The 21,021-nt window shown below is 39.4% G+C and overlaps 1 protein-coding gene across 2 annotated transcripts in view; it reads left to right on the forward strand.

Annotated features, from left to right (window-relative positions):
* Positions 1–20,802, forward strand: part of LOC141505181 (guanine nucleotide exchange factor VAV2) — an 81,941-nt gene extending 61,139 nt beyond the window's left edge. Inside the window, exons 12-22 of one of the 2 annotated variants that reach the window (XM_074210757.1) lie at positions 1,376–1,417; positions 2,022–2,038; positions 3,875–3,896; positions 5,251–5,378; positions 5,844–5,918; positions 7,187–7,239; positions 9,365–9,481; positions 10,604–10,691; positions 12,128–12,251; positions 15,004–15,158; positions 17,864–20,802. In XM_074210757.1, the coding sequence (XP_074066858.1) occupies positions 1,376–1,417; positions 2,022–2,038; positions 3,875–3,896; positions 5,251–5,378; positions 5,844–5,918; positions 7,187–7,239; positions 9,365–9,481; positions 10,604–10,691; positions 12,128–12,251; positions 15,004–15,158; positions 17,864–17,911 (869 nt within the window). In that variant the 3' untranslated portion in view covers positions 17,912–20,802. The remainder of the gene's footprint in view (positions 1–1,375; positions 1,418–2,021; positions 2,039–3,874; positions 3,897–5,250; positions 5,379–5,843; positions 5,919–7,186; positions 7,240–9,364; positions 9,482–10,603; positions 10,692–12,127; positions 12,252–15,003; positions 15,159–17,863) is intronic. The other variant, XM_074210758.1, reaches the window with a different exon arrangement.
* Positions 20,803–21,021: the final 219 nt, after the last annotated feature.

A 21,021-nucleotide genomic window follows, 5' to 3' on the forward strand; every position in this document is an offset into this window, starting at 1 on the left:
AAGCCTTCAGGTTATAGAAATATGAGTTTAGGCTTTGTTTAATTCAGTCAGCCAACAGCTCTGTATTAAACTCCTCCTGGATCTTCCTGTGAGGCACAGTAAAGAATATAGAAAAAAATAGAGGCCATAGATGTTGCTTTCTCTTTCTAGAACTTGTAGTCCAGATAAAACAGCTGGACAACAAATACAGTACAGAATATAAGAAGGACTTAGTTCTGTTCTTTGGGTCTAAGAGTCAAGAGTAGGGAAAAAGAAGGTGGGTGTATTTTGTCTGGGGACAGATGGAAAGAAACATTGAGGTCCAGAGGAATCAGGGAAGACTTTATTGAAAAGAAATGGAACTTGGTCCTTTCAGTATGGATAGGATTTGGCTGGGTACAGAGATGGCAAGGGTTTCCAGGCAGGAGAGAACAACATGAGTGAAGTTATGGAGGTAAAATGGTGTGATCAGGAAGACTAGAATACTGAAGTGTGTAGAGAAAAAAGTTGAGAGAAAATAAGATAGAAGCCTTTAAACTCAAAGAAGGCATGGAGAAAATGGAGTACAAATTTTTTCACCACAATTTATAGCATTATATGAGATAATTTTGAGAATTACCCCCCCCCACTATAAGACTTCTCAAAGAAGAGAACAAATCTATAGAACTTATTATTACCATGTGGAATGAAATAGGCTCAAATACAAATCATTGTTCAAAGAAATTGAAGCAAATTCTTTTTTCTGCTAATTTCTATTTCCCATTAGTCTTCCCCCTCTTTCTAGAGAGTCATCCCCCTTATAACAAGAATAAAAAAGTAAACATCTCAGCAAAACTAGTCAACATATTGAAAAAAAGTTTGACTTAAATGTAGGATTCCATATCCATAGTCTCTTACTGCTATAAAGATATAGAAGGAGCTTTCTCATTATCACTTTTTGGGGGCCAAGGTTAGTCATTATAATTTCACACCATTCGATTTAGAGAATGTTTGGTTGCTGTTGTTCTTTCCATTTACTTTTGTTGTGTGTAAAAAGTTATTAGGAGAAAATAATAACTCCCATTTATATACTACTGATGAAGTTGGTAGAGACAATGTTTATTATCCCCATTTTATAGGTGGGCAAAGGTGCCCATGGTCAAACAGGTGATAAATCAAAACTCAAGTCTCTTCAATATGAGTCACCATATTAGGCTAGTACTATAGAGAGAACTTCCCCTAAAGCATTCCTTGGGCACCATTGCAAACATAGAATCCTGTACTGGAGGGACTCTGTGACTGGTCCCAGGCAACCTTTATGTGAGTGTATGCAATGACTTCTTTCTTTATGTGTCTATATGTCCTGGCTTGGATTTTTGCCGGACCCCAGCTCAGTGTGTCCATCTGTGTTCTTTAGGGCCCATTGGATACATATGTCTACCTAAATATATCTGCAACTGTGAGTTGTTAGAATGCATTTGAATTGCCAGAGTCTCCCGTGTGCTTTTTACTGTAACCATTGCCCTGCCCCACAGAGGGTGGGCTACCCAGCTGGTCAGATCCTCGGGACTCAGCAGGGTGATCTAAGGGACGGGGGGAGAAAGATAAGGGAAATCTTGAGGAGCTTGGGGTGGGAGCTGGAATATGTCCTTGCTATCTGACAAGCTGAAGCCTACTTCTCTTCTGCAGCATGTGATCACACTGACATCAGCAAATCTGTTTGTAGGGCTCAGTCCCAAAGCTCTGCTCAGAATCCCATCTCTCCCCCTTCCCCAAACCAAAGTTTAAAAATTAACTCTCCAAAGTTGATAGAAAATACTCAGAAGAATGGTAGGAACACATGATGGGAACAATGTGGGGGGGGGGCCCTCTGGGCATCTTTCCTGCCCTCACTATAATCCATACTGGTGACTAACCTTCATGATGTCTTGCCTCACTCACAAATCTAAAACACCAGGCTAAGGGAGATGCACTTGAATGATAAGAGAATGAACAATTTCATCCAGGGATTCACTCACTACAGCCTATTTGACCTCTAACTGATTGATTTTCTTCTTTTTCAGGTTCTCCTGTAGATCCGGTAAGAACATCCAAATTCATTCTCTTCACTCTCACCTCTCTGATGTTTGCAAAATCTGGTTCATGCCTCATTCAATTATCCGAATTCCCATTGCTTCTCCAAGTCACAAGCTATCCATTAAGGGTGATGGTAGTAGCAGAATTCCCTTGTATGTTTTCTCCGTTGATCTTCAGTGACAGTTATTTACATATAGCAGAATTCCATCTGGGTGATAGGCCCACTGTATGCCTATGTATGCCTGTATGTATGGAGGGGGTGGTTCCTCCTCCTTGGAAGTCTCCAAGTCAGAGGCTAGAGGATCACTCATTGGGTATCTTGTAATGCAGATTCTTTTCATGTACAGTTTGGACTAGACAAGGCCGCTTCCATCTCTCAAACTGTGCAATTTTTATCTGGTCCTGGATTTGAATGTCCCTCCTCTCAGGTAGTCTGTCCTGTTATCCTTCTGTGCTTCTCTGATGGCAGAGGACACCTGAAAGCATTCAGGTTGTTCTATGTCCTATGCTTGGCACATAAGAGCATTTTATTAATAAATCCTTATTGGTCAATGACTCCTTTCCTCTTTCCTGCATTTCTCTAGTCTACCTAGATGATGGCTTATCTATATCAACAAATTAGCCCAATATTAAGTTTTTGTGTGGGACAGAGGAGAGGTGTCAAAACACGAGCTTTCCTTATTGCAATCCAAAACCAGATTCAAATGGAAGTGGGAAATGTGTAACAAAATAAAAATACAGTAGAAGTAAATGTTAATTTGTTAAAGTTATTTATATAATAATTTATTTATTAAATGTTCATTTGTTAAATTAGTAACTTTCTAACCCAATATGTGACCCATAGGGTTCCTTGTGTATAATTTAATGGTTCATTTCCATTTGAATCTGACACCACTGGCATGGTGGATAGGGTATTATTGGAGAATTGTAAGAAGGGCACAGAATACTGTAAGAGAAAATACTGTGTGGAGATGGGGGGAGGGAATGAGGAACACCAGAAGACTTGGGTTCAAATCTTGCCTTAAACATGTATTAGCTATGTGACCTTGGGCAAGTCACTTCTCTGTGCCTCAGTTTTTTTTTTAATCTGTAAAGTGAGGGAGTGAACACAATGACCACTGAAATCCCTTCCAACTTTAGATTTTCTTGTTTTTGTTCAGTCATTTCAATTGTGTCTAACTTTGTGACCTCTTTGGGATTTTCTTGGCAAAGATACTGGAGTGGTTTGGCATTTCCTTTTTCAACTCATTTTACAAATAAGGAAACTGAAGCAAGCATGGTTAAGGGACTTAGCCAGGGTCATACAACTACTAAGGCCATATTTGAACTCAGGAAGGAGTCTTATTAACTCTTAACTAGCACTCTATCTATTATGCCACCTACCTGCCCCAAACCTAAGTCTATGATCCTGTAATTTCCTATGTACTATATACTGAGGAAGATCATAAAATCAATCAACTCAACCTACTTTTAGTTTTTGACCCTAAAGAGATTATCATTGTACTGAAGAGACAAATCCCACCCTTAGTGCCATAGAAATGCTTTAGAGTCACAATTGAGCTGACCAAGGAAGGCTTCTTGGAGGGAGCTTAGGGCAGGGGAATATGGAGAGGGTAAAAGAAAGTGAATGCCTCCAATAAAGGGCTCTTGGCATGAGAGGCATTAAAAGCCCATCTGCAGTACCCCCTCTCTATCCATTGCTTTGACTTCTAGGGTGGGGAATTTGTCATCCACTGCAGTGAAGGGTTACTTAAGGAAAATAAACCTGATATTTTAAGCCAGAGTCAATGAAAAACGTCTTCCTCTAATTGCAGTCTGTTGTTTTTTCTTTCCTTTATAGGATGCACTAAGTACAGGAGCTGGTAAGTATGTCTGGTACAAGTACAAAACACTCATTATTTAAGGTTCCATTTGGGAGGGCTAATGAATAGTTGTGTCATGGGAGAAAGAGACATTGACATTGGCAAGAACCCCAAATTCATCCTGCTTAGACCTTCTCTTGAAATGCTACAGTGATTTCCCCAGGAGAGGGGTGGGGTGTAAAGACAGGGGCTTATTTGAAATGCTGTCATTGTAGGAAAAGGGAGGATCTCCATTTTTCTTCTTTTTTCTTCTTTATGGTCACATTCTTTCCTAGTCTTTGTCACCCAGGAACATTGAATCAGTTAATCAATAAACATTCATCACTGCACTGAGCTAGGAGATACTGGGGATTCAAAGAGAAAAACAGTTCCAGCCTTCAAGAAATTTACATTCCATTGATTGAGACAATGCATATATTTGTGTTTGTTATGTATATATATATATATGTGTGTGTGTGTGTGTGTGTGTGTCTATCATATATATGCATATATACATGTATGTATATATATATATATATATATATATATGTAAAATTGAGGGATACTAGAAAGAAGCTAAGGGGAAGATGTCACTTAAACATAGTTTTGAAGAAAATAAGGGAGTAAGAGAGGTGGAAAGGAGGAGGGATAGCATTCTAGGCATAAGCCACATGTGCAAGAGTCTGAAAAATATAAAATACTCTATAGAAAGAAGTTGTTGATGTATCTGAGACCATAGTTAAGTTTTTGACTTGAATTAAACAAATTTTCTTAGGATAATTAATAATAATAATAATAATTCTAAAAACAGACATTAGTATCTCATGAGGAGTAGCTAACATCCTCATAAATGAACGAATTAGTTAATTAAAAGTATATGTGCCAGACTCTGTGCTAGGTACTGGCAATACAAATAAAAAAAACAAGATGATCCCTGCCCTCAAGGAGCCTATATTCTAAAAGGAGAAGATCTCATAAGGGAAAGGTGTTTTGATCTGGGAAGTCACAGGGATGGTGAATGGAAGCATAGGCTCACTGATTGGTATAAAAGGGTGAGGGACATGTGCATGGCAGTATGTCATGAAGGATATTTAGCAGGTACTCTCCCCTCCATTTTGCAGACTGAAAAACTGATCCATATGTGGTCTACTTATTAGTAGAGTAGGGCCCCCACTGAAACCAAGTGTTTTTTATGGAGCTTCATTGGGGTCTGATGATTGGTTGAGAGTATTTTTCCAAATTGGACAACTGATATAAGAAGTCTATGAAGACATATTTTAAAAAGATCTTTAACAAGCTGAAGTACAAGGGATAGCTGGTCCAAGTTGAACTGAATTGCTTAGAATGAGCTGTTTCCTTTCCCTCTCTGTTTTAGGTCCGAAGATGGTGGCTGTACAGAATTACCATGGTGTTCCTGCTCCTCCAGGGAAGCCAGTATTGACATTCCAAACAGGCGATGTGATTGAACTGCTGAGAGGTGACCCTGAGTCTCAATGGTGGGAAGTAAGTGGTGTTTTGGGGAGCTTGGAAAATGTTTCAGATTAGCTGACCCATATCTCCATTGGGACAGCTAGGTAGCAGAGTAGATAAAATGCAGGGCCCAAAGTCAGGAAGACTCATCTTCCTGAGTTCAAATCCAGCTTCAAACACTTACTAGCTATGTGACCCTGTGACTCAACCCCTATTTCCCTAAATTCCTCATCTATTTAAATGGAAATTCACTGGAGAAGGAAATGACAAACCACTCCGGTGTCTTTGCCAAGAAAACCCCATGGACAAAATTCGTGGATTCACCTAGAGTCAGCCAAGGATGAACATCAACAAGAACATATGTATCTGTCATGTTTGTGGAATTTAGTGAAGTCATAGGGAGAGCTAAGGATCAGGATGAAAACCTCCCCCAAAAGAACTTTGCATCAACTTGCAAATCAGTAGACAGAACACTGAATTGAATCTTGCTCTTTTCAGGGAAGGTTACTGCAGACCAAGAAGTCGGGCTATTTTCCTAGTTCATCTGTGAAGCCCTGCCCTGTGGATGGCCGGGTAAGCGCTTTTCCACTGTCTGTGCCACTGAGGTCCAGGCCTCCAGTGGACCAGGGAACTGCTCATAAGGGGTTTGGAACACAGAGGTCATTGTTGGCATCATATTATAGATAGGGTATTGGAGTAATACTACTGGTTCCATATAGAAACAACTTGCACAACCTTCCCTTTGCCCTCTCCCCACCTCCATCCATCCTGCATATCATAGCCTCTCTTCAAAAATCTGTTAAGTGGGGTGCAGCTAGGTGGCACAGTGGATAGAGCACCAGGCCTGGAGTCAGGAGGATCTGGGCTCAAATCTAGTCTGAGACACTTAATAATTACCTAGCTGTGTGACCTTGGGCAAGTCACAACCCCATTGACATGCAAAAAAAAAAAACCAAAAAAAATCTGTTAAAGGCTCCCTACTGTTTAATGGGTAAAGCTGAAACTACATTATTATCTCCAGGCATTCAAGGTTTCAGCCAAACTGATTAACTCCTTGCCCCTATCTCTGCACTCATAGTGCCCTTTTACCTTGTGCCGTTATTCACAATATTCCCATATGTCTATCATGCCCACTTCTCCTCTTCAGCTATTGAATTTATTCATAACTTTTCAAAAGCTCAGCAAGGGGGTACAATGAATAGAATGCTGATCTCAAAGTCAGGAGGACTTGAGTTCAAATGCAGCCTCAGCTGCTTACTGGCTGTGTGCCCTGGGCAAGTCACTTAACCCTGTTTGCCTCAGTTTCTTCATTTATAAAATGAACTAGAGAAGGAAATTGGTTTTTAAACTGGCAAAGTACTGTGGCATCTTTGCCAAGAAAACCCCAAATAGGGTCAGGATTAAAATGCCTAAACAACAACAAAAGCCTAGGGCCCAGGGAGTGGAAGGTAAAATCATAATTCCTCTTCCATATAGCATACATACAGATCAGGCATGAGTCATAGACAGCCAATCTTTGCCTTTGACAAATCTAGTCTGTGGATAAAAACTTGGAAATTCCTGGCATTGGAAAAAAAAATTAGCCCCAGAGAGAAGGTTGAGAGAAGAATGTGCTCTGTCACATCCAACAACACAGTGGAGCCAAGGACATATGAGTTGAGGACCTGAGATCACATCCTCACTCTTATCATTTTATGTCACTTTACATTTCCAGACCTCTGTAGCTTCAACTGTAAATTGGGAAGGTTGAACTAGATGAACTTCTAGGCCCCTTCCAGCTCTAAATCCTGTGATCATATACATTTTGTGCCTTAATAACCAGTCCTTTTCTCTTTCTATAGCCTCCAAGCAGTAGGCCCCTATCGAGAGAAATAGATTATACCACATACCCTTGGTGAGTCAATTGTTAAAATGAGCAATTGGAGAGAATTTTTTTTTACTACATAACATAATTCTTGAGTAGATGCTGGAGCAGAGCAGAAATCTGACAAATGTCAGGTTGTATGGGTCTAAACTTTAATTCTAAATCATGTTTAACTGTGTGACCTTGAACCAGTCCCTTCTATTCTCTGGGTCTCTGTTTTTCTTTTTCATCTCAAATGAGGCAGTTGTTTTAAATGAAGTTTCTGGTATTTTGACTTCATGATCCATTCACCTTTTCTTTCCATCACGTCTATTAAGAGGGAGGATGGTATAATAGACAGAGAGCGGGTCTTAGAATCAGGAAAATCAGCCTGAGTTTAATTCTTGCCTTTAAAACCTTCTAGCTGTATGCTCATGGGCAATTTGTTTAAGAGCTCAGTGTCCCCCAAGCAACATTCCAAGATTAAAGTTACACAGGAGTTGTTATGATACATAAGTAGAGGTAGATCCCATGTGGGAGGTTATCTATGTAGATGAAATCACAAATCCAAAGTCCCCTCCCATAGTGCTGATACCTAAACCAGGAAGAGTCAAAATATAAAGAATATTATAGACCAATTTCTCTATTGAATATTGATGCAAAAAATTTAAATAAAACATTAACCAAGAGATTACAGAAAATTAACACTAGGATAATACACTATGATCAGGTAGAATTTGTGGCAGGAATGGTTCCATACAAGGAGAACAATCAGCATAATTGACCTGAATATCAAAAACTTTCAGTAGATTATTTCAGTAGATGCTGAAAAATATTTTGACAAAATACAGCACTCATTCCTATTGAAAACTCTAGAGAGCATAGGGATAAATGGAGTTGTCCTTAAAATGATAAGAAGTATCTATCTAAAATGATCACCAAGCATTATATGTAATGGGAATAAGCTAGAAGAATTCTTATTAAGATCAGAGGTGAAACAGGGATTGCCATTGTTCAACTTTGTGTTATAAATGTTAGCTTTATTAATAAGAGAAGAAAAAGAAATTGAAAGAGATAAAATAAGCAATAAGGAAACAAAACCCTTACTCATTGCAGATAATATGATGGTATACTTCAAGAATCCTAGAAAATCAACTAATAAACTACTTGAACAAATTAACAACTTTAAGAAAGTTGCAGGATACAAAATAAACCCACATAAATCATCAACATTTCTATGTATTACCAATAAAACCTAACAGCAAAAGATAGGAAGAGAAATTCCATTTAAAGTACCTGTAGTCAATATAAAATACTTGGGAATCTACCTTCCAAGACAAACACAGAAGCTATATGAGCACAATTACAAAATACTTTTCCAATAAGTAAAGTCAGATCTAAACAACTGGAAAAACATCAATTGCTCTTAGGTAGGTCAACTTAATATAGTAAAAATGAGAATTCTACCTAAATTAAATTATTTATTCAGGACAATGTCAAGAAATAATTTTATTGAGTCAGAGAAAATAGTAGCAAAATTCATCTGGAGAAATAGAAATCAAGAATATCAAGAAAACCAATGAAAAAAAGAATGCAAAGGAAGATGACCTTACTATCCCAGTTCTAAAACTATATTATATTATCAAAACTGTCTAGTACTGACTAAGAAATAGTGGTGGATTAATGGAATAGATTAGGTACAAAAGAAACAGTAGTAAATAGTAATCTGTATTAGCTTCTGGGGTAAGAAATCATCATTTGACAAAAACCACTGGGAAAACTGGGCATAATTTCAGCATAGACCAGCATCTCACACCCTATACCAAGATCAAGTCAAAATAAGAGAACACAGAATAGTTTATCTGTCAGATCTATGTAGAGTAGTTTATGACCAAACCAGAGATAGATAACATTATAAAATGCAAAATGGATAGTTTTGATTACATTAAATTAAAAAGTTCTTGCACAAATAAAACCAATGTAGCCAAGATTAGAAGGAATGCAGAAATCTGGGAAACAAATTTCATAGCTAGTATTTTTGATAAAGGACTCATTTCTAAAACATATAGAAAACAAAATCTCTCCCTCCCAAATGAAAATTACATCTCTTGTAAGAATCTTGCTGCACATTCATCTTTTTATATATCATTACTTAAAGGAATCTGTCCATCTTCAGGTTTGCAGGCAATATGGAACGACAACAGACTGATAACTTGTTGAAATCCCATGCAAGTGGGACGTACTTGATTCGAGAAAGACCTGCAGAGGCAGAGCGATTTGCGATAAGTATAAAGTATGCGCCAGATCAAAAAACAAAACAAAACAAAACTGCCTGTTTTGTAGCAATTGTAGTAAGGAGACCTCCCCTCAAGTTAAAGCCTGAGCAATTCATATGATTTCCTGATGAAAATCTCAAAATGTTTACCTTGCCAGAAGTAAAGCCAATATCCATGGTCAGCCATCATATTTGAAAACTATAGTCTCTGCTTACACAGAAGAATTAATTGCTCCCCTTCCTGCTTCCTTGCACCGCCCCCCACACCACCCCCCCAAAAAAAAAGATGAGAAAAAAAGAACTTTCATCTAGGATCACTTTTCTCAGTGCTTTGTAGAGATGTCTAGAAGTTTGAAATGAGAGCAGTGTTAGAATAAGAGCAAAGTTTTAGGGGATTAGAAAGAGCAGACAGTACATGAACCAGAACCAGGATCCTCAAAGCAAGACTGAAAGTAAAGGACAGGGTCCAAATGCAGAAATGGACCAGAGTTAAGAAAGTATCTTGACCCCTGTAGTCAGACAGTGCTGAAAATTAGTAGCTACATGAGCAACCTGCACTCAGAGCATATGCAGTGATAATAGGGCACATGAGAGCAGTGTTTCAGATATTAGGCACGCAAGGTAAATTGAAGGGATTCAGAGATATTGGAAGCTAGTGCAGGCAAGAGATAAGAGATTAGAAGCATCTCAGGAAGCAAAACTCAATCTGAATTGCAATACGAAGTGGGGGGTCCAAAGCCCAGACAAGTCAACTCAGAACAAGACATTCAATAGGGCAGAAAAATGTGGGTTAGCTGAAGTGAGTCACAAGACAGCAAGAGAGATCTTAAGAACTTGAACAATCCTATGCCTTGATCAAGAATCATTTATATCAAGACTAACACAGCTAGCCTAGAATGAGAAACAGAAATAGATAATGGGAGTAGCTGACTTCTATTACTGCCTACTCAAGTCGGTAATGGGAAAAGGCTGATCCTTGATTTACTGATAAAGATAGAAAGCATTGGAAAGTAGTTAAAAGACACTTGAAATTGGTCCCGGTCAACCAGTGGAATGGAGAAACAGTCATAACAAATCTAAAGTAATTCTTAGCTTTGGGCAATTTGATCAGGAATATCAATCTTTGCCATTTTTCCTTAGGTTCAATGATGAAGTGAAACATATTAAGGTGGTAGAAAAAGACAACTGGATTCATATCACAGAAGCAAAGAAGTTTGAAAGCCTATTGGTATGTGAATCTCTGTAAATATCACCTCCCTGGGTCCATTTATATGGAATGGGAAAGAAACACAGGGGAAGGGATTCATGGAGAAGCAATAACATGAATAATAACAAGTTTTTTCCCCCTAAATTATAGGTAATAGTCCTTGGTCTTTGTTCAAATTACTCAATTCTTTCTCTGGATATAGATGGTATTCTCCATCACAGATAGCTCAAAATTGTCCCTGGTTGTTGCACTGATGGAATGAGCAAGTCCATCAAGTTGATCATTGTTGCCGTTAGGATGTACAATGTTCTTCTGGTTCTGCTCATCTTGCTCAGCAAAGCCTGTTTCTAATAGAACAATAGTGTTCCATGACATATATATATATATATATATATATATATATATATATATATATATATATATATATATATATATCACAGTTTGTTAAACCATTCCCCAATTGAAGGACATTCACTTAATTTCCAATTCTTTGCCACCACAAACAGGGCTTCTATGAATATTTTTGTACAAGTGATTTCTTTACCCTTTTTCATCATCTCTTCAAGGTATAGACCCAGTAGTGGTACTGCTGGATCAAAGGGTATGCACATTTTTGTTGCCCTTTGGTGTAATTCCAAATTGCTCTAGCATTTATTTATTAATGATGATATTGCTATTTTTTGGAGAAGTTTCCTTTAAGTATAAAAAGAGGGAAAAGTAAAGTCTAATTCTATTTAGAAAATCCCACAGACCATTTCATGGCCCCTTTTCTCACTGAGTCTTCTTGATATGTATCTCCTCCCCCATCCCCAGAATCTCCTCACAATGTTATACTAAGCCACACTCAATGTTCAGAGTATGTCTTAAGGTTCAAGAGAGTCTCAAATATCCAAGCAGACTCTTGGTCTCTTCTTAGAAAGTCAGAAAATTCTGGTGATGATCCTCCTTTAAAAGTCTGAGTAGGTTTACTCCTGAAGAAGAGAATGGGTGGGCATGTTTCTCTCTGACTGCATGTGACTTTGTCACTGATTCAATATGGAGGCTCTTTTTTCAACAGACAAGACTCATGGTCATAATGCCCTTAGAGGCACCATCAAAATGTCATGAGTGAAATGATTTCTAAACACTTACTTTGAGCCTGGCCCTGTGCTAGACACTGTGAACTTGTAGGGCAAGAAGAGAGCTATGAGGAATATATGAAGCTATTTCTCCCTTACAGTTTGCCTCAGGCAAAAAGACCAGTGTTTTGTTTGCTCCCAGATTATCAAGTGTGTGCCCAGCTCAGTGCCACAGACTCTATATGCAAACAGAGCTAGAAAAAAGAAGAATCAGTAAACCTCCAGTAGTCAGGGAGGGCTTCCTGAATGAGTATGCCTTAGGAAGTGCTCAGAAGAGAGGACTTAGTTTGTCTAGGCTGTTGGTCTCATAAGCACTATGGCAATGTTTATCTTTGGCAGGAGTTAGTAGAATACTACCAATGCCACTCACTCAAGGAAAGTTTTAAACAACTGGACACAACCCTGAAGTACCCTTACAAATCTCGAGAACGTTCAACCTCAAGAGCCTCCACTCGATCACCAGGTAAGAGCATGCTGAGTATTCCCCTCCCCTGACAACACTCTAAAAAAGGGCATTCCCCTCTGCTCCTCTTAGTGTTCCTGATCCTCAGATAACCATCTCATTGGAACCTATAACTGCTTACCCTAAAAATCACCATAAGGGTTCTTCCTTTTAAGCTTCAGATTCATATAATGCCTCTCATAAAATCAGGATTTTTTATGCATTGATCATGAAAGAAAGGAGAAAAAGGAACATTTCTGGGAGGGGGAGTAGAAATGGGAGGACTTAAGAATGTGCTTGAGTTTAATTGTAATTTACCTGGACTTTTCCCTGAAAGATATAAGCCTTAGTACCCAGTGTTAGCTCCCACAGGTCCCTGTGGTCAGAGACCCTGGGTGCAGTTGTCTCAAATTGTACCATGCAGGTACTCATTCTTCTACATTATCCTCCTTTAGGAAGATAAGTAAGCATATAGCAAGTAAGATAAACCCTCAGCTTAGAATGAGGATATGAGGGAATGCAGAGCTGATAATAACTGAACTATGAGATAAGGTTTCAGAGAAGACCAACAGATAAAGTATGTTAAATACTTTCTCTCTGCTGAGAAGACAATTCAAGCTAAAAAATATGGAGTTCCTACTTTTAAGAAACTTATATTCTAATGGGGGAAGACAGCACATATGGGGTTCTAGAAAAAAAGGAGAAAAAGGGTCTGATATGGGAAAAGAGAAGGAGGTAGCACCTGGAGAGATTCATTAAGGAAACACCATGGTAAAGTACAAGCAGGAGGCAGGTTCAAATCCACCTTCGGACACTTAGCTGCACCCCTTAACTTTTCTTAGCCTCAATTTATTACACCCAGGTCCAAGACTTAGCAAGTTAAAAAGTTACTAAGCAGAAAAGTTAAAGCAGGAAATCAAAGGAGAGACCCCTCCCCCAAGTCTGGAATACATGGCCACAATAAGTCTAGGAGCCTGAATGTAGTAAATAATAGTGATAACATAATTTGTAGCACTTTAAGATATAAATAGTTACTTCCTTGTAACATTCCTATAAGGTAGGTTGCACAAGTTTTACCATTTCCATTCTGTGAAAGAAACCTGAAGCTCAAGGAAGTTAAGTGATTCAGACAAAATCACACATCTGCCAAGTGTTAGTTCTGCTATTCAAATTCTAGTCTTCTGATTTTAAAGTCTGGAGTTCTCTCTACTATATATCATGCCATCTCTAGGGCTTTAATGTTTTATAAAGCTTCTACCCAGGTATAGAGAGCAGTGATAACATCTGTATTTACAGCAGTTTAGGTGAGGGGCAGAAGAACTTGCCTTAGAGTATCACCACACTTTTAGACTTCCCATTCCAAGTTGTTGTTCCTGCTCCACGAGGGATCCCTGGGAAACCTTTGATTCACTTCTCTTGTCTTGATGACTTTAATTTTTAAATTATAATTTTTGTATTGATTTTCCTTCTTCCTCTCTTTTTATGTGTTCTCTTAACCTTTTTGCAGCTTCCTGTGCTTCCTACAACTTTTCTTTTCTCAGTCCTCAGGGCCTCGGTTTTGCCTCTCAGAGCTCCTCCACACCCTTCTGGTCAGGTATAACTGCCTAGGGTGTGTGGGAGAAAAGCTTCATTTCCATCCACCAGCCACTTCTGACTGGCAGAGAGTCTGCCAGTGGGTCATCAGGCCATCAGCCGAGCTTGAAAGTCATCAGAGCCCCTGTGATACTAAACTAGGAACCCTTGCTTGACCAGAGAGGGAGATCTTTCTCATTTGAGTAGACAATCCAAACAGATGGGACCATGAAAATGCAAGATTTCACTGGGAGGGATGAGAGAACAATGTGCCTTTGTTGGATTAGCTTTCAGGATGGGTTTCAAGCTTGGCCTGTGATCAGCCCAATCACAACTACCATCACCACCAACCTCACTCCATGCCCATCTATGTTGTTATCACTTAGAAGATCATTTCCCCCCAAAATATGTCAATAACTCAGTCATCATCTCTGATGTGTTTTGACTCAAGTAGCTGAGAAAATATCCAAGAGGCCATCCTGAAAAGGAGAGAAGGAATGGCATGACTTGTACTATTCTAGAAAGTCAGAAATGGAAAGAACTTTAAAGACCTTCTAAGTCTAAACCCTTCATTTGGCTGAAGTCCAAGAGGATGAATAATATGCCCATAGATGATTTATTTCAAATTAGAACTCTGGTGTCCTGTTTCCTTGCTGTGGTTTTTTTTTTTTTCCTGTAGCACCATACTAGGAATCCATTTAATATATCTGAAGGAATTGGGCTGGGAGGAAGGATAAAAAGCTTAACAAGAAAGGAAGGACAAGATTTTGGGAGCCTTGCCAGTCCTGAGATGCCTCTGCTACCAGAGCTCAAAACTTTGTCCTTGACACTGACCTCGGATCTGTCTGAGACCAGAATGAAATAGCCAGCAGCTGCTTGTTTTCCCCCTAACATAACATGTCTTGCTTTACTCCTTGCCATTACTTCTACATGAAATTAGTCCATTCTGCTTTCTATCATGACACTTGGGTCTGAGGGAGGAGCTGGTATAAAGTGGGTCATTTTGGTTATAAACTCTGGTATCAGAAGAGTAAGTTACCTTTAAGGGGCCAAAGGCCCAGCTCATGGTATCAGTGCCTATTAGAACATAGGGGGTGGGGGAAAAGAGCTCAGCTGGGATATCCCACCACTCTTGTTCAAGGTGGAGGCTAACCCTAGACTGGCTAATTACTTAATACATTCCCATCTTTCCTCTGCCCAGTGTTTACTCCCCGTGTCATTGGCACGGCTGTGGCCAGGTACAACTTTGCAGCCAGGGACATGCGGGAACTCTCACTTCGAGAGGGTGATGTGGTGAAAATCTACAGCAGGATTGGTGGTGACCAGGGCTGGTGGAAGGGAGAGACCAATGGAAGGGTAAGACCATCTTTCAGGCTCATTGGGCAGGGCTTAGAAGTATACTACAATCCCTGATTCAAGAATGCTTCCTAGAGGCAGTTAGGTGGTGCCAAGGATAAAGCTCTGGAAAAAAAAAAAACCTGAGTTCATTCTGGCCTCAGATAGCTCATTATTTAAATTTTTTTAATAGGTTTTTTTTTTTTGCAAGGCAGTGGGGTTAATTGGCTTGCCCAAGGCCACACAGCTAGGTAATTATTAAGTGTTTGAGGCCGGATTTGAACTCAGGTACTCCTGACTCCAGGGCCAGTGGTCTATCCACTGTACCACCTAGCTGCCCTATTTAAAATTTTTTTTAAATGTTTTATATTTATTTTTCCAACCACATGCAAAGATAGTTTTGAGTTTAACATTTTTCTCCCTCTTTCCCTTCCCTTCCCCATCCCTTCCCTTCCCCCTCCCCTGATGGAAAGCAATCCAATATGAATTATACATTTTAACTATGCTAAACATATTTCCATATTAATCATGTTGTGAAAGAAGAATCAAATCAAAAAGGATAATAAGTCATAATACATAAAACAATTTTAAAAAATTGAAAATAGTAAGATTTGGTCTGCATTTAGCCTCCATAGTTCCTTCTCTAGATGTGGATGGTATTTTTTATTATATGTCCTTTAGAAGGTATGTACTGCTGAGAGCAAATCATAGGTAATCATCACACACTGTTATGTGCGTACAGTGTTCTTCTGGTTCTGTTCACTTCACTCAGCCTCAATTCTTGCAGGTCTTTACAGACTTTTCTGAAGACCCATCCCTCATGATTTCTTTTTTTTAATTTAATTTAATTTTTCCAATTACATGCAAAGGCAGTTTTCAAAATTTATCCATTTGCAAGTTGATGAGTTCCACATTTTTCTACCACCATCCCTTCCCTGCCCCACCCTCCTCATGGCAGTGAACAATCTGGTAAAAGTTGTACATACTCATGTTTAACATATTTCCATATTAGTTATGTTGTGAAAGAGGAATTAGAACTGGGGGGGGAAGGGCAGGAACCATGCAAAAGAAAGAAAAACAACCCATTTACATTTACAGATATGATTACTCTGTATTTCCCTCATGATATCTTCCCCTATTTATTCTTTTCTCTTTCCTTTCCCCTTATTCCTCTCCTCCTCACCAGTGTTTTGCTTCTGATTGCTGCCTCTTGATTAGCCCTGTTTCTATCAACCCTTTCCCTTTCCTTCTCCCATTTTACTTTTGTTTTTTAAATTTTTACTTTAACATTGCTTTTATCTTTACTTTAGCCTTCCCTTTTATCAGTCCCTTCTTCCCCTTTCTTTCCTATCCTCCTCCTATTTTTCTGCAGGGTAAGATAAATTTTGAAACCCAGTTGAGAATGTATTTTATTCCCTCTTTGGGTCAAATCTGTTGAGATTTATTCAATGCTCATACTGTCCCTTCTTTTCCTCTAATTTAATACTTCTTTTTGCCTCTTCATGTGATGTTATTTATCTTCTAATCTTGCCTTCTCCTAGTATAATCCTTCTTTTCATGTCCTGATTGTTTTAAATCTATCTCATACCCATATCTTCTATGGAGAGATACTTTTTAGCTGTCTTGATGGAAGTACAGTTCTCAAGGGGTAATTGATTGATTGATTGATTGATTGATTGATAAGCAACATTATTTCTTAGTCACTTCTGTCCAAGTCAGATCACTTAACTTCTGTCTGTCTCAGTTTCCTTAACTGTAAAGTGGGGATGATAGTAATAGCCCCTACCTCACAGGATTGTTAAGAGGATCAAATGAAATAATATTTCTAAAATGTTTAGGACAGTGCCTAGCATAGGGAAAGTGCTTAATTAGACTTTGCTTCCTTCCCTCCTTCTTAAAATCACCTATTCCTGGAGCCCTCTAGAATCCTTTGTCTGGGCTTTGAAGCATCCAGAGAATAAGGGCTATGTATATTTGTGACATGGGCTCAATATAAGCTCCTAGGATGTTGTAAATTTGCCCCAACTTGGAACAGAGATGGTGCAGGAGTAACAACTGATCTTCCAGCACTGGTCTTATGACTATGATTAATCAAAAGCATATTTGAGCTCCATGTAAGGAAAAATTCCTTAACTATTAGAGTTATCCAAAAAAAAAATCTCAGAATGGACTGAATTAGGAGATAGTCAATTCTTCCTTTTCATTTGGAAGCACCTAAATCCCTTTGTCAAGAATGTTGTAGAAGGAATATTGTTCCTGTTGAGATATGGGTTAGAACTGATGATCTCCAGCATTACTTGCATTTTCCAAATTCTAGTTTTTTTCTTCTGTAAAATAGAGACACTGGACTAGCTGACCCCGTGGTCCTCTCCAGCCCCAGTGTAGGTGGTGATCATCTTTGCCTACTAAAATAGCTTGTGTCAAAGAGCTCACTACTTTGCATTGCCCATTCTGTTTTCAGACTCCTCTGCTAGAAAGGACTTCTTTGTATTGAGCTGAGATCTGCTTCCCTATCATTTATCTACCTAACATCCATCAAGCCTAGTTCCATCCTTGAGCTAATAGCATGAACCTCCCTCTTCCATATGAGAGCCTTTCTGAGTTTAGGAGACTCCTTTAGAGAATGAAAAGTTCTCAGCCCTCTGATAGCATAGCATAGACTTGATATGAGGCCTTCTTGTAGTGATTCTGCTACTCTCTCATGCCATGGTAACTGTCTTTTGCAGATTGGCTGGTTTCCATCAACATATGTGGAAGAGGAGGGTGTGCAGTGACAGCTGACTCTCAGGCAGAGCCGTGGATTCTCTCAGCAGAGTCTCTCTAGAGCTGGTGCAAACCTCTAGCTAATTCAGAGGGAAAAGTCCTCCAAGCTTCCAGTATTAAACAACCTGAAGGGGTGGGGGAAGGGTTGGGGGGAGGGGGACAAGATGCTAAATGCAAACCATTTGCAAATCAGTCATCTGCCACTGATGACCCATCCCAGTGTACAAGACTTGTATATAAAACTTAACTGTGTATCTCAGATTACATTGCTACAGCATTACCCCACCATCCCAGAGAAGGGAAAATACAGAATCTTTCTGAGCCCAGAGACTACATTGTTGGAAGTTGATTATTGGCCATTGCCAGACTTTCTGCTCCAGAGGGACCCCTGGAACCAAGAAGAATCTCTGCCCTCTTGGTGATGACATTAGCAGGGTCAAAGGGCAGTGGAAAAAGTCCCTGAAATGATGACTGGCAGAAAATTCCCATGAACTCCTCTCCTTACCTTTTCCCTGGTGTCCTCTCTTGCTGCTAGCTCTGATGCCAATGCTTCAGGATTAAGGACTCTGTGCACATGTCTTTGGGTCCTACTGCCTTCATCCAGAACACCAACCAAGTCCTGGGCTGTAGCTGCTGAAGGAAGGGGCCAGCCTGGGACCATTGTGCATAGAAGGAAGGGGATCCGTCTAAAGTGTTGTCTGTGTAATATTCGCTTCTCATTGGATCATAGATTTATAACTGGAGGAACCTGAGAGGCCATCTGGTCCCTGCCTCTTTTCAGAAGGGTCTGCCTTGGGTTTCCTCTGAGCTAGGGAGGGTAGGGAAGGGAATAGAAAACCCAGCTGTCATGGAGGCACCCTTTCCCTGAGGGCAGTTGGGGAAATGAAGGGAGCTTCAAGATGCTGAAACTCCTGTCAATGGTACCACTTATATTTGCATCAAATATTGTGCCCTCCCTGCTCCCCCAAAACACATTTTTTTTCTACTGAAGTAGAATGTATTTATATACTATTTCCTCCACACTGGCAAACAGAAACTGAATCCTTAAATGGGATCAGTGAAAAAAGGAAAGTTTTCTTATGTTAGGATGTTGCTTCTCGTGAACCTCTTGGAGAGGAGTCCCACAACTCCCATGGGATCCCCCATGTGATTTCCTGGGGAGGGGGTCTTCTCAAAAAAATCCCTGGATATTTTCAGTATTTTCAAAGTGATTTCTGAGACTGCTCCATCTTCCATACCCCAACATTTGGCTGTTCCCTCTTTATCTCAACAAAGTTTTTTCCTTCTGAGACAGTCCCCCAAACCAGGGTTTACCTTCTAATGCTTCTTGTCTTCCCCCCCCCACACCTAGCCTCTGTTCTCTAGTTCTGGTCATTCATTTGCCCTAAAAGACACTAGAATTATAGATTTACAGACGGAGAAGGAGCTTAGAGATCAATTTAGTCCAGTTCCATCATTTTATAGATGAGGAAATTGAGACCCAGATGTAGCAAATAACTTGGTCACAGAGGAACAGACATGGGATTTGAACCCAGGTTCTTTGACTCAATTGTGTTACCACACTGCATTGCTTAGGGACAAGGGCAGATCTGTCTGTGAGGCAAGCACCTTGGTCTTGCCCCTATTTCTTTTTTTCTAGTTCTTGACTGAGATTGGGAGGGATTACCTTGCTTGATCTTTTTTTGTGCCAAAACTGCTGGCAGAAAAATCATCCCACACTGGCTCCCGGGATGAATGAAGTCTTTCATTCAACTCCTTGTTGAGGGAAAGAGGGTGGTAGTAAAGAGAAAGGATTTAAAAACTAAGCTTCTTCCTGGGAAGGAGAAACCTAGAGAGGTGAATTGGGAGTTAGGTGGGGGAAGCTCTTTGTTTTTTTCGCCCCTGCTGCCGTTTGGTGCTAACTGACTGGCAATTAGTCTGGTTGGTTCAATTCTCCATTAACTGTGACCATTTCTGGACCAATCACACATTCCTTTTATCTAGGAGGTGGGGGAGGGGGGAAGGAGGGATAGTATCAAGAAAATGGTGGAAAAACTTTCTTCAAAGACCTGTGAAATGAAATATTTAGAAAAATGTTTTTGAAAATGGATGTGTCAAGTAGGCTTCTAGTCCTCAAAATGAGCATCCCAGATTTAAGACTGTTTCCTTTCCCCATTTCCTAAGCTCTTTGGGTGCCTCTGAGTCAGGAATTTGGCTGTATTCCTGGGAAGGGAAAGAGGTGAGGAAAGATTTTCTTTTGTGTTTACTGTTGTAAGAAACTCGTTCTGTTTTGTTTTTTTTTTGTTTTAGTTTTAAAAGAAAAAAGTTTGTAATTATTTCTCCAAATGCCATGATATATATCTGTGAATAAGGAAAAAATGTTTTTATGCTGGCAAGAAAATTGTATATATATTTTAGTTCATCATGAAATGAGTTAAAATTGTGAGGATGTTCAGAAATAGGAAATGATAATGTAAATGCCTTGGGATTTTTGTTTCTTTGCATTGCACTAACCAGGGAGGGAGAGTTGGGGGCAAGGGGAAATTGTGGAATAGTTCATAGCTGGCAATTGGGAGGTCCTCTAGGGGTAGTTTATAATCCTGAGTTAGGAAAGTCTCTGTGACTGAGAAGCCCTTTGCATGCAGGGGAGGGATTTCTCAGTTACAGCATACCCAATTAATGCCCGCAACCAAACAGAAATGTAATTTTGCCAATAGATTTTTTCAAATCATGATTTTTACTGCAAATAAACATACATTCTTTTCTGCAGAATTGCTTTGCCTTATTCCTTCCACTTAGTCATCAAGGAAGTCATGAAGAATTATAGTTATCTCTTCCTCATCTTGGGATTTCAATATCATGGATTGACATAAGAAATTAAATGGGAATTTGGGGGGAAAGTTTTGTGGGAGCTGCAGACAACATGCAAAGAACAGCAGACAATACAGAAAAAAATTTAGGAACTCAAAAATACATAAAATGTATGTATAGTATTGTTTAATATCAACCCAAATTTTACAATAAGGTACTATAAACACCCCATAAAATAAAAAGAAAAAAATGAGATTGCTTCTCTGGTACAAAGGGAAGGCCAAAAGATTTTTCACAGATTTTCCAGATTGATGGGGTTAGTGGTGTGGCA

This window comes from Macrotis lagotis, chromosome 1, assembly GCF_037893015.1.
Source record: "Macrotis lagotis isolate mMagLag1 chromosome 1, bilby.v1.9.chrom.fasta, whole genome shotgun sequence".
Lineage (NCBI taxonomy): Eukaryota > Metazoa > Chordata > Mammalia > Peramelemorphia > Peramelidae > Macrotis > Macrotis lagotis.